Source organism: Telmatherina bonti (genome assembly GCF_933228915.1).
Source record: "Telmatherina bonti genome assembly, chromosome: 3".
Taxonomy (NCBI): domain Eukaryota; kingdom Metazoa; phylum Chordata; class Actinopteri; order Atheriniformes; family Telmatherinidae; genus Telmatherina; species Telmatherina bonti.
Window position 1 is genome coordinate 39122988 of NC_136621.1, and position 14095 is coordinate 39137082.

The window sequence follows — 14095 nt, forward strand, 5'->3', positions numbered from 1 at the left end:
ATGCCTCGATCGTTTTTGGTGAAGCGGGGAGGGTTGCACCACCTCCGACCCACAGCCAGGAGCCCCAGCCCTGGATCCACTCCAGTAGTTTTCACAGCAGGGCCCTGGGGGGCCGCATTCGCGTACACCACTGCAGAAGCATCAGATAAGAAGGCAGACCTTCTTGCTACCAGCCAGTCGGATGGGAGTGGACATCTCCAGCCATTCAGTCCCAAATACTGCGGTGAGGGGCAGATCTATGACGTTCACCAAGCACGTCTTCGACAACGAGAAGGTTGCTAAAACATGGATCTGTCTGTCTTCTTTATAGGATCTAGATCTGCTGAATCCTGCAGGACCAAGGAGGAAGCTGGATCTCCCACACTGGCCGTGTGCTCCAATTGTCCTGCGAGCTCAGGATATCCAGACAAACTGACTGCGGATCTGACTCAGCCGCCTCTCTTTGTGAGGGAAACCAGGAGCAGCGGCTGCTCCAGGATCAGCGCTCCGAGACAAGCGTGTTTGATCTGCGGGAGAGTAAGTCCTCCGTCCGTTAAACTAAACAGAAAACTATCGTTCTAGTCGTCGTAGAAGGAATGCTTTAGATCAGGAAGGTTCTGACGCCACAACAAAAAAAGCTTTGGGTCCAGTACCGGATATTCCTGTTAAAGGTCAAGTTAAGCTATCAGTTCTCCAGATTTATTAGTCTTAACCCAAAATATGACTCATGTATCAGGACACATTCTAAATTTACAATCCTGGTTCTTCCAAAGTCTTATTATAAAGTTACTTTCATCTCATATGAACATTAATATCATGTCATCTTACATGTATATATATATATATATATATATATATATATATATATATATATATATATATATATATATATAAATTGTTTTTAAAGCAAATGTTATCCAGCTGCCGTCGTTATCCTGTAAATCAAACAGCTGGAACCTACTTGTAGTTAATGGAGAGATTGGTTTTCACTAATCTGAGGAAAGAATCTGAATTTCACCATGTAGGAACATTTAAACTGATCTCGTTTACAGGAAATGAGTTTCCTCTGCAGGGTGGCCGGGCTCTCCCTTAGAGATAGGGTGAGGAGCTCGGTCATCCAGGAGATCAGAGTAGAGCCGCTGCTCCTCCGCATTGAGAGGAACCAGTTGAGGTGGCTCGGGCATCTGGTCAGGATGCCTCCTGGACCTCCCTGGTGAGGCGTTCCAGGCACGTCCCTCTGGGAGGAGACCCCGGGGAAGACCCAGGACACACTGGAGGGGTTATATCTCTCGGCTGGCCTGGGAACGCCTCGGGATCCCCCCCGCAGAGTTGGCAAATGTGGCTGGGGAGAGGGAAGTCTGGGCTTCCCTGCTTAGGCTGCTGCCCCCGCGACCCGACCCCGGATAAGCAGCTGAAGATGGATGGACGAACATTCGATAATCAGAGGAAGGGTTTTCGTAAAAACGTACAACTTCAGTAAGAATTTACAAGATGTTTAAGACAATCTTGGTGAATGAGGCTTGTCGTTCCAGAAGTTGTGATTTGTTCAGATGCAGCTTTGTAATCTGAAACCACCAGAGAAAGAAAGATTTCTCCTGAAACCTGTCCAGTCAGATACCAACGTCCAGGAACCGACCTTGTGGGCTCGTTCAGCTTCTCTGTGCATCGCTCGTCTCTTCTGGGAATATTGAAAGTTTCTTGAACATTTTTCCACCCGTGAATAATCTTTTTCTCCGTAAAACCGCAGATTACTGGGATTTCTGATGTCTTTCCTCCTTGGGATTATGTTAACACAATGCCTCGTCACCAAACAAATGAAAGAAAATCGACTTATTTAGTTTTAAAAGGCTTCTGTTTCATATATTTTCCAGAAGTTCTCTCATGCTTCCTTCATCTTTATTGGCAGATATTTTCATCCATGTCAAGTTTAAAGACTCACTTACTGAAGAGTCATGAAAGCAGAGCTCGTCTGCCAGCAGCACTCTTCAAAGCCAGCCGAGCTGATGACGAGCCGTCGCCATGCAGGGGAAAGGTCAGCGCTGCTTCTGCTTCATCAGATCTTTCAGCATGTCTTCATAAATAATCTGTTCCAACCCTCCTGTTGTGTTTGTAAGGAGAGGACGTTTGGCTGCAAGGTGTGCGGGAAGGTGTTCAAGCGATCCTCCACCCTCTCCACCCATCTGCTCATTCACTCCGACACGCGGCCCTATCCCTGCCAGTACTGCGGTAAACGGTTCCACCAGAAGTCTGACATGAAGAAGCACACCTTCATACACACCGGTGGGTTTGTTTCCTGCTCAGGAAGTATTTACCTGTAGATGAATCTCTACATGAGCTTGGCTGTGCCTTCGGGCTGCACGATACTGGAAAAAAACTTAATAGAAATTTTCTGTTTAACTTGAATGACACTTTGTCACGGCGCAGTCCTGCCATCTCGTTGACAGTTAACCTGCACTGATCCTTCCTCCTTTTGTACGTTACTGGTAAAGTCTTCATCTGTATTTTAGTTTTTCTTATTGTTATCTTAATGATAAGGCTTTTATCTTGCTGAGTAAATGTTTTATGTTTCATTTACGATTGCCCACGTTAGAGCAGGTGTAAATCAAAATGAGCTGCAGGTCGCAGATAGACATGCTGAGTTCCATTGCAGGGTGTGATTATTACACAACAACGCTGTGGTGTCGATGCTAAAACGATATAATCTGCAGCTCTACTGGGAGTGGCTCATTTATCGACTCTGCCATTCAGTTAAAGCTGGGCTAGGTGATGTTGGGGAGCTAGCAATATGTGAAAGTGGCACCCTGTCTTGGCTCCAGCCCCCAGCGTTGGCTCCTCCCCTGCGTTGGCTCCTCCCCCTCCGGTTCTGCTCCTCGCCTGATCCAAGGTTTTTTTATTCGCAGCTTTTTCCACCAACTATTTTCTCTCTCGGCTGTCTATTTAAGGAGGCAAATAAACCGAGCCTGGTCGGGAAATCCTTCCTGCATTTTCTCAGCCATGTTTGCCTTCCGAGTTTCTTCTTCACTACTTTGTAGGCCTGTGAAGATATGCTTTTGTCCCGATTCGATTCCGATTTTTAGGTGCCTATTCTATTTAAATTGCATTTCTTATGATTCTTTGATATTACTGATTTTTGTAGACTAAACACAGCAAAAATATACAAAACTTTTTTTGCTGGTCATTTTTCTTGATTTTAGTGAGGAAACAACACAGCAGCCGAATCATCATTCTGCTGCTATAATGCCCAAGAACACAAAAAAAACAAAAAAACAATAAAACTGATAAAACTTTCATAATGGATTATTCTTATTCATTTGAAAAAAAAAAAGAAAAAGATTTTTTAACAAAAAAAATGTATTTTAAAATTGTGAAGCAAAAAATCCCGATTTTTGATTTTTCGATTAGATTTTCCCACCCCTACTACTTTGTATGTTCATCCTAACATGCTGTATATATGCAGGGTGTGGCTATCAGGTATGCTCTGCTGGAGGGGGAGGAGGGGAGCCGGGAGAAGAAGCTTATGAAACATAAGAAATGAACAACTCCATTTGGGTCGGAACGTTTGGATTGGTCAGTTTTTACAGATTTACAGTAAACTGAGGGGTCTGACTATATTTCTTATTGTTCATGATTACAGAATGTATAGACTACTATCAGGACGAGGAACCGCTTCACCCAGAGTAACACGTCTCTGAGGAACGTTACCTACTAGAGCTTTAACTCTGTCCCTGTACAAGTCCTGAAGCAGGACACTGAACCTGCAGTTTGCTGCCAGCTGACGGACAATACCAAAATTATTCCTGTCGATCTGATATCATGTCTTTATGCTGCTTTTTCTTCAATACTAATATTGACACAGACGTGGGTACAGATACCAATATTGATGCCTTTTGCTCCTTAAAAGAAAATCACAAATATACAACAAAAAAAGTCTAAGAAAACCCAATATTTTCAGAAAATGTCATTTTGTTGCCATCAAATTGAAATCAAGTGAAACTGCCTGATTCCGTTGGATAAAATTATACTTGTGATATTTTATGCTTTTATGATAATCAATTGATATCCCCTCCCATCGATCATCTGGATCCCGAATCAAACTGAATTAGAATCACATCAAACATCAAATGATTATTCATTGAGTTGGTATAACGTATTTATGAGTAAATCCAGACCAGGATCCCTGAAGGGGGTCCGCCAAGACCACGAGGGTCCATGAGGCTTTGACTGAACAGAGAGGACATCCTCACAGAGATGAGTTGAGGTGTCTCTGCTTACCGTTTTTCATCATTTGGACCTTTCGTTCACATGGAACCTGACAACACAAACGTTTGAGACCAGAACCTCCAGTAAAGTCTGGTCCATGTTCTATGTGGTTCAGTGAGCTCAGAGGGGACGTTGATTTTTCCTGTCTGAGAAACACCACAGTGGAGATGATTCGTCGACCGTTGTTATTAACTTACCGGTAACTCTGATTTTATGGAAGAACAGAGCAGGACTCTGGCAAAATGCATCAGTAATGGTGAGAAGCTAAGTAATGAAGCCGAGGACGTTTCAGCATCGGTCCATGGTTGTCCATGTCTGCACTGAGCTGAGCATGAACGAACCAAGGTTGGAAACTAATGATACAGGCTTCCAGTTCAATCTAAGAAAAGAACATTGTACTGGGTTTTTTTTTAGAAACAGCACAGTCACATGACCTTATGAGGAGGAAGCCGCGGTTCCGCTTGACGCTTTATGGAGACAAATTCATGGCATTATCTGTAATATGTTGTGTTCTGTTTGTGTACCAGGGGAGAAGCCTCACGTGTGCCAGATATGCGGCAAGGCATTCAGCCAGAGCTCCAACCTCATCACCCACAGCCGTAAACACAGGGACGACCGGCCACATCGCTGCCCCCGCTGCCTCTACACCTTCCAACACAAAGTGGAGCTGCGGCAGCACCAGGAGCACCACTGCACATACCGCTGACTCTAACACACACACACATACACACACACACCTGCAGTCTGAATGCAGAAAGGTGGAAAAGACTTTCAGGACAGATATTTACTGTCTGCTGTTGAGAAGTCACAGCTGGAGCAGCTACAGATGTGGACGTCTGTCAGAATGACTCCTAAAGCACTTGCAGATGTTTTCTTATGCATGTTATGACAGAAATGGACATTAAAGGAAACAAAAACAGATCCTGTGTATTAATTTAGAAAAAGAAACCTTTCAGCTGGTGTCCTCTGCACCACAAAAGGAGTGTTGTTAATATTCTCAATAAAGTAATTGAAATCTGTGCTCCTCTGTCCGTTGGGAGTGTGTCCACCTGAGGGTAGGAACGTAGATCGACTGGTAAATCGAGAGCTTCGCCTTCTGGCTCAGCTCCTTCTTCACCATGACGATAAAGTAGAAGTAGAAGTAAAAATAAAGTAGAAGTCCTGACATCTCTTTGGATCTACCTGTGCATTTAGAACAGGTGTTTTTACTAACAGGCTCGTCTATCTGCAGTGGAGCTGATTACATTCAGGTTTAGTGATGTTTGGAAAGAGCTGCTGGACAGGATTCTACTTTCTACACCTCTGGTTAACTGTACGACGCAGCTCGGTGTTCAACGTTAACAGTGTCTCCATCTGATGTGAAGCCTCGTTGTGTTCAACATGAGCCGTTATTGTACGTGTTTATTGTAAAAGAAAATTGTTCAGTTTGACCATAGAAGGGCGATTCCGGAGCCAAGTCGCTAAATCCAAAGATTTGTGTTTCTCAAAACGTGTTTGAATTAAATTTCACAAAAATCTTCCTTGATAGACAGATATATTTCTCTCTGTGGAATGATCCAACATTTAGACTAAACAAGCGAGCATTTCGTGCCACTCCTGGTGGTTAAAAGTGATCTAACTGTAAATTCAGTCCAACCTCACGAGGAACTTGATGCTTAATGTGAAGACGAAGGGAGACCTGTGGAGATGTTTGCAGATTAGATAAGTAGTTTGGGAAATGCTGTTAAATATTAGTGATGGAAGAAAATCTGATGCTGTTTGCAGCATTTGGAGGGGCTTGTTATTGATCAGGACAGCTGGGATAAGCGTATTTCCAATACAGCCTGCCTCACAAAGGAAACGCAGTGAAAATATTACATTACAGAGGAAAAAAAAATAAGATTAAATGTATTTTAATCTCCTCCATGATTATGAATGTAAACACAGCTGTCAGCACAGCTTCTGGTTCAAACCCTGAGATCTGGCCAACTAAATATGGAAGTCCTGTAACCTTGGTGCTTTGGAGGAGCGGAGGACATTGGTTCACTTCCAGAACTTTCAGAAAACTCTAGCTGATGGATGTGAACGTTCCAGGAAGGTTAATTTAACTTTAAATATAAGTAAAGTACATTATCTCAGAATTTATCAGAGTTCTGCAGTGAAAGGAAAATGTCCAAAGCGGCTTTCATGGTCTGGGACATTTCTGTTTTTTGTTTTTTTTTGTCTTGTCCAGCATTTAAGCAAGCAGACTGATGTTCTGGATGCTGTGTTCTGCTGGGCAAATGTATGTTGCCAAGGGGAACTTTTATAGATGAAATGATCCCCTTGTATTTCTTGATTCTTATTTTCTTTTCCTATTTGTTTTGGATAATAGTTTGTATTAAAGAGTTTATGCTGCTGGACCTGACCGGAAAGGATAGAAAAGGGGCAGAAAGAGAACAGAAAAGAGAACATAGAAAACAAAAGAAAGAGATCAATGCATACACGTATATGCAGATACATACCCACAAACATATATGTATATTCACTTGCTCACACACACACACACACACACACCCTCACCCCTCCAGCACAGGCACACCCCATTACATACAACCCACCCACCAACATACCCCTCCACACACACACACACACACACACCTACCCATCCGCACACATCCCCATCCCGTCAGCTCCCTACCCACCTATATCCCCAACCCTAATCCCCCCCCAGCCATCCCACCATCCAACCCCCATGTGACCCCATACACCCACTCCCACACATCCTCACCTCACCCCTCCATCATGTCCCATGTGAGATGTCCCAGAGGGAGCAGAGGACAGGATGGCCCCGATCAGGGCCCCATAATTACCGCCCACCACTCCCAGCGTCCCCCCCACCACCCCACAGATGCAGCCGACCCAGCACCCCCCCAGGGCCGGCGACAACCCTCCTTCAGCCAGGCCAGTCTAGACTCAGGTCTAATGGATGGCACTCTTCCCCCACCCATACCCTCCCCCAGTAAAGCCCCGAGAATAGGGGCATGAGAGGACCCAAACCCCCCCCACCTCCCCCTTGCTTATGACTGATTATGAAGTATGTATTAGTTGCAATTAAAACTGAGGGAAGTGCCACGCGGTGTTGGGAGAGGGACCACCTAAGCAGCCCCGGCCACCATACACCGCATGCCCCCCCCAATCATGTGAGTTGTGAGTGTTTTGGTGTTTTGATGTCTAAGTGTAATTAAAACTGGGAGGTGAGCCGAGGCTGGGTGCAGCGATCAAGACCACCTTGATGGCCTTTCTCACCACCCAGCGCCACGTGCACACCTCCCAATACCCTGCCTGTGTGTGATGGGGGGCGGGGAGGAAGAGGGGTTGAGGGATTTAAGTCTGGAGGAAAGTGAGCTTTCCTCCAGAAGGTGAGCCGCCCGCAGCACTAGGCATGCCCCCCATTCCCATGGCCTCCCAAGGACCAGGACAAGCCAGGGGCAGCCATCCCCGTAACCAGAGCCTTCGGCGACTCTAACCAGAGAGTCATCACCGACCCAAGAGGGGACCAACTCACCACATGCAGAAGGGGGGCATGAGGACAAAGAGGAGGAGGGGCGGCAGAAGGGGAATCCCAGACCGATTGTCCACCGCCCCCTCACTCACAGAGGACACCCCCACCTGGGGACATGAAGTCCCCCCTTGTCCACACGTCGGCACTTTCACACACATCCGCCACTGTCTCAGCACACACACCTACAGCCACACACACACACTTCCCGACACATACAGGTCCACCCAGCCACACATTCAGCCCACCCTCAAAACCATCCTCCTGACCCCCACGTCGCATCCAAATCTCCCCCACCCCCCACTACATCCTCCATGTCTGGGACATTTCAGATCACAGATCCATGCAGAACACTAGCTCTGGACTTTCTGTGCACCTTTTCCACTCAGGACCAAGGAGATGGACCGTAAAACGAGAGAGGATGATCAGTTATCTGAGAAAGTCAAATAAACATATTGGTTGGAGTAAACTGAAGGTTATGCTTCAGCTCTGGCAGCTCCCTGACCTGGACATCAGTGAAGACATGAGAACAGAAAGAGCCAAAGATTGTTCCGATTGATTATTCCCAAAATGAAGATCTGAAAAGACTCTCCGCTGGAAACATGAAGCATTTGAGCTAACAGATTTACCACACCAGTTGCTGCTGACATAGAGCAGACCACATCTTTTACTTTGGTCCCTTTACCTGTTTGTTCGTTACAGTGAAGAGCAAAGCTTCATCTCCGTATCTATGCCTTTGGGAAATAAGGCCATTTTCAGCTTACTTTGCTTTTTAAAATGACAAGTTTTCATCAACATGTTTCTGCTCTTTTAAAGAAGAACAGTTTAATATTTTTACCTTTTATTTATTTATTTATACCTTTATTTTTAGTTTACTATTTTCTAAACAGAAAACACAGCTGAGTGTGTTTGCAGCGTCGTGCTGCAGTTTGCTGGCGGCGTACCATGAGGTTACCTGTATCATCTAGCTGTGTCGCGTTCTGGTCGGTGTGTGAAATTCTGCACCTAAAGACCGGAGAAATCTGCAGGCATTCGTGCATCTTACACTGTTTTTAATGGCATCTCGGAGCTTGAAACCAAGCAGGAACTAGGAGCTGAGCTGGCAGAGCAGAGCGACTCCTCGTCTGATCCAATGCTCAGCTGGGATGTCGGAGTTCAGCGTCATGGCGATGACATAATTGGTAGAGTGTCCGGTGGTGGACAGGGTGCCTCGGCGCTCGCTCGTCTTGTAGACGGGCGCCACATAGCACATTCTCTGAGGAATGTCCTGCCGCTTCATGGGCTTCAGCCACATCTGGCAGAGAGAACAGAAGTGGAACAATGCTGAGCAATCTGTTTCACTCAGAATATTTTCTTCCAAAAAGTGTTTGACCAGTGGAGAGATTTAGTTAGCTTCAGCTACATAACGTTTCAGATATCTGGGTTCCTTTAGCTTCAGCTACATAACGTTTCAGATATCTGGGTTCCTTTAGCTTCAGCTACATAACGTTTCAGATATCTGGGTTCCTTTAGCTTCAGCTACATAACGTTTCAGATATCTGGGTTGCTTTAGCTTCAGCTACATAACGTTTCAGATATCTGGGTTCCTTTAGTTTCAGCTACATAACGTTTCAGATATCTGGGTTCCTTTAGTTTCAGCTACGTAACGTTTCAGATATCTGGGTTGCTTTAGCTTCAGCTACATAACGTTTCAGATATCTGGGTTGCTTTAGCTTCAGCTACATAACGTTTCAGATATCTGGGTTCCTTTAGCTTCAGCTACGTAACGTTTCAGATATCTGGGTTCCTTTAGCTTCAGCTACATAACGTTTCAGATATCTGGGTTCCTTTAGCTTCAGCTACATAACGTTTCAGATATCTGGGTTCCTTTAGCTTCAGCTACATAACGTTTCAGATATCTGGGTTGCTTTAGCTTCAGCTACATAACGTTTCAGATATCTGGGTTGCTTTAGCTTCAGCTACGTAACGTTTCAGATATCTGGGTTCCTTTAGCTTCAGCTACGTAACGTTTCAGATATCTGGGTTCCTTTAGCTTCAGCTACATAACGTTTCAGATATCTGGGTTCCTTTAGCTTCAGCTACATAACGTTTCAGATATATGGGTTGCTTTAGCTTCAGCTACATAACGTTTCAGATATCTGGGTTCCTTTAGTTTCAGCTACATAACATTTCAGATATCTGGGTTCCTTTAGCTTCAGCTACGTAACGTTTCAGATATCTGGGTTCCTTTAGCTTCAGCTACATAACGTTTCAGATATCTGGGTTCCTTTAGCTTCAGCTACATAACGTTTCAGATATCTGGGTTCCTTTAGCTTCAGCTACATAACGTTTCAGATATCTGGGTTCCTTTAGTTTCAGCTACATAACATTTCAGATATCTGGGTTCCTTTAGTTTCAGCTACATAACATTTCAGATATCTGGGTTCCTTTAGCTTCAGCTACATAACGTTTCAGATATCTGGGTTCCTTTAGCTTCAGCTACATAACGTTTCAGATATCTGGGTTCCTTTAGCTTCAGCTACATAACGTTTCAGATATCTGGGTTCCTTTAGCTTCAGCTACATAACGTTTCAGATATCTGGGTTCCTTTAGCTTCAGCTACATAACGTTTCAGATATCTGGGTTCCTTTAGCTTCAGCTACATAACGTTTCAGATATCTGGGTTCCTTTAGCTTCAGCTACATAACGCTTCAGAGATTTGGGTTCCTTTAGCTTCAGCTACATAACGCTTCAGATATCTGGGTTCCTTTAGCTTCAGCTACATAACGTTTCAGATATCTGGGTTCCTTTAGCTTCAGCTACATAACGTTTCAGATATCTGGGTTCCTTTAGCTTCAGCTACATAACGTTTCAGAGATTTGGGTTCCTTTAGCTTCAGCTACATAACGTTTCAGAGATTTGGGTTCCTTTAGCTTCAGCTACGTAACGTTTTAGATATCTGGGTTCCTTTAGCTTCAGCTACATAACGTTTCAGAGATTTGGGTTCCTTTAGCTTCAGCTACATAACGCTTCAGAGATCTGCGTTCCTTTAGCTTCAGCTACATAACGCTTCAGAGATCTGCGTTCCTTTAGCTTCAGCTATGTAACATTTCAGAGATTTGTGTTCCTTTAGCTTCAGCTACATAACGTTTCAGAGATTTGGGTTCCTTTAGCTTCAGCTACGTAACGTTTTAGATATCTGGGTTCCTTTAGCTTCAGCTACATAACGTTTCAGAGATTTGGGTTCCTTTAGCTTCAGCTACATAACGCTTCAGAGATCTGCGTTCCTTTAGCTTCAGCTATGTAACATTTCAGAGATTTGGGTTCCTTTAGCTTCAGCTACATAACGCTTCCGACATTTGGGTTCCTTTAGCTTCAGCTACATAATGCTTCAGAGATTTGGGTTCCTTTAGCTTCAGCTTCATAATGTTTCAGATATCTGGCTTCCTTTAGCTTCAGCTATGTAATGTTTCAGAGATTTGGGTTCCTTTAGCTTCAGCTACATAACGCTTCCGACATTTGGGTTCCTTCAGCTTCAGCTACATAACGCTTCAGAGATTTGGGTTCCTTTAGCTTCAGCTACATAACGCTTCAGAGATTTGGGTTTGTTTAACTTCATAACGAATCGCTTCAGAGAAGCTGTGAAAGACAACTGTTATATCTTTGTTATCCAAAAGCCCCAAAAAGTTTTAAAGTGAAATTAGCAACTCCAGGGGCCAGGTTTATACAACTGTGTGTATTTTTATTACAATAACTGTTTGTGCTCCATGGCAGAAAGGTGCAAACACAATGTTTTGTAGATGTGTGAAGCTGTGGTGGGGTAGTGTGGTTCTATTTTTAAAGCTTCATTATTATGTAAGTTTAAGCCTGTGTACAGGCCGGATTTCATCAGTTTTTTACCATGATAACGCACTTTGAATTGAGAGGACAGTAAAAGCAACGGGAAAGAACATTTTAATCGAAGGTTTCATGTAGAACATAATAAAGAAACGTGAATGGGGAAAAAAGGTAACAGAGGCAGACAGTAAGTGAGAGCAAAACCTCCTAAAAGACATTATCACTCAACAACAATGACTCTGCAGCTTTCTGATTTTCTTCATCAGCCAATATGTTTTTGGTTAGCTGGATATTTCTGGTTAGAAAGTGTTCAAGGGAGCTTCTGTATAGATCTACTGTATATGGACACTATACAGAAATAAAAACACTTTTAAAAGTAGTTTTCATTTACCCTACAATCTATACCATTTGTTAACACTGATGCAGACATTTGCCTGAAAGAACCTGATAATCCTGCATGTGACTAAATCATTACGTTAAAACAATCCAATCTTTATTTGAATCTTGTGGTGATAAAAACCTCCTGAAGAGATGAGCGGCTGCATTAACAGAATGTTTCTACACTTAATCCATAAATAAATTTAGTATTAATCATCATCTCTTCTGTTTTCTTTCTCCATCACACACACACACGGCAGAGTGAATGCCGTTCTAACAGTTAACACCATGTTGATGTACAGAAGTTTATTTCAACGGTTTGGAAGTATTTAGCATGTCTACTCTTGCTGATTCCTGCTAGTTGGCTGGTTTTAAAGCAGGTACAGCTTTTGGGTGACATGAATCCAAAGGCAGGCTGATGTATCAGACCAGAGGAGGAATAAGGCGTTACTGACAGAAAACCAGGGAACACAGCAGTAATATGACCAGACATGGCAACAAACTGGAAAGGGAACACTAAAACCAAGGAGTTTATATACATAGGTGGACTAACAGGGAGCAGCTGAAGCAAATGAGCAAATTGAACCAGGTGAACTGATGAACAGGCAGCAGAAAACCAAACAGAATACACACAAACATACAAACTAAAACAGCAAACCAGACACAACAACAAAGGACTGAAAACCAAGAGCACATTATCACATTTGTAGGTCCGGTGTGTACATGAGCATATTTATTTATTAATTTATTTAATTATTTATTTATTTATTTATTCATTTTTTGGGGCTTCTTGTCTGGATGAGCCTAAGTTTTCTCCTTTTGAAGACTGAACATGGACAACAGAGTCTATGAAATCTATTGGTTTTTCTTAACTTGGCAACTTTTTATGAATTAGTTTGTGTGAACATCATAAATGGAACTGATATGGATTTGTTTTAACTGGATCACAATGAATTGATTATGTTTAGGTGCCTCGATACAATGTTTTTCTCTAAGAAACAAACCGACAGATAAACAAATGCTGAAAAAAAAAAACAAAACCAATCTTCTGGGCGGAGATGCCAAAGCTGAACTGAATTGAACTTTTGCAGCTCCACTCTAGTCTCTGATTCATGTTAAAACATGGCTTTAAAGCTATGGTGTGGAAATAATCTGGCTTTTTATCAGCAAAAATTACATATCGCTTCTGTAAATACATATTTTACTTTAATTACAACTGCATCTAAATGAAAACATTCTTTTAGCTTAGAATGAGGTACTTATAAATACGTAGGTGGCGGCATACGGTAGCTGTAAGAGGACAAACTTACTAGCCTTACGCGGTTTAGCTGTGAATCCCAGAGTGTTGTTGGGGAGAAGGAAAAACAAGCAAAGACCACCGTGGATTATTTAACTTGCTGTTTTTTTTCTAAATGTAGGAGAATCCATACTCGTTGCTCCGTTAGAGGGAGAAATAGCCAAGAGAAGAAATAATAACCGGCAGAAGAGGAGGGTGTAGATGGGTGTAGCGTTTAGCAGATGGAGACGGTTGATGAGGGACTTCAGGTGGAGGCTGAATTTGTTTGTTACTCTTCACAGAAGTCGTACCAGCAGGACATCATGCGCTGCTTTTGGTTAGATTTTCCCAAAGTTTCTCCTCCTGTTTCATAATTATGTCAGTGCTTTAGTCAAAAAGGCTATTAGCTATTAGCATTAGCTTGGTACTAAATACAGAGAGAATATCAGCATCAGTAACAAAACGTTATGCTTCGTTCTGTACCTCATCACCTGACGGGACAGACGTCAAGATGTTTCACATGTGTTACTCTCCACGGCTTGTGGTAATAACATGGTTAAACAACGAGGCGCCAGAGAGCTCTACTCAGTTGTTTGCATTCAGTTAGCGCACTGCTAAATGGGAGAAATTCTCACACACTGGAGATTTAAAGAAAATCCCTGCAAAGGTAAAACTACTGGGACAAATGGTTTAAACACTTCAAGCTCTGAAAGATGAAGAAACACAATGTCTGTCTGAGGAATGGAGGCTATTATAATAAAATTATGGTAAAATTATATAATAAATTATAAATAAATAAATTATATATATGATATATGTTATTATAGTATATATTATAATATAATATATTATTATAATATAATATA

The 14095-nt window shown here is 42.9% G+C and overlaps 2 protein-coding genes across 2 annotated transcripts in view; one reads left to right on the forward strand and one right to left on the reverse strand.

The window, feature by feature from the left end:
• On the forward strand, nucleotides 1–4945 carry LOC306774147 (uncharacterized protein; the record flags this gene model as incomplete). The annotated part of the gene is made up of 5 exons (XM_079264129.1): nucleotides 1–223; nucleotides 311–516; nucleotides 1886–2011; nucleotides 2094–2259; nucleotides 4767–4945. 5 exons carry the CDS (start codon nucleotides 1–3, stop codon nucleotides 4943–4945), a joined length of 900 nt encoding a protein of 299 aa, XP_079120255.1.
• Nucleotides 4946–8846: 3901 nt separating this feature from the next.
• dnah7 (dynein, axonemal, heavy chain 7) overlaps nucleotides 8847–14095 on the reverse strand; it is a gene marked incomplete at both ends in the record, with an annotated part of 89011 nt that continues 83762 nt past the window's right edge. Inside the window, one exon of the mRNA XM_079264138.1 lies at nucleotides 8847–9053. Coding sequence (XP_079120264.1) covers nucleotides 8847–9053 — 207 coding nt within the window. The remainder of the gene's footprint in view (nucleotides 9054–14095) is intronic.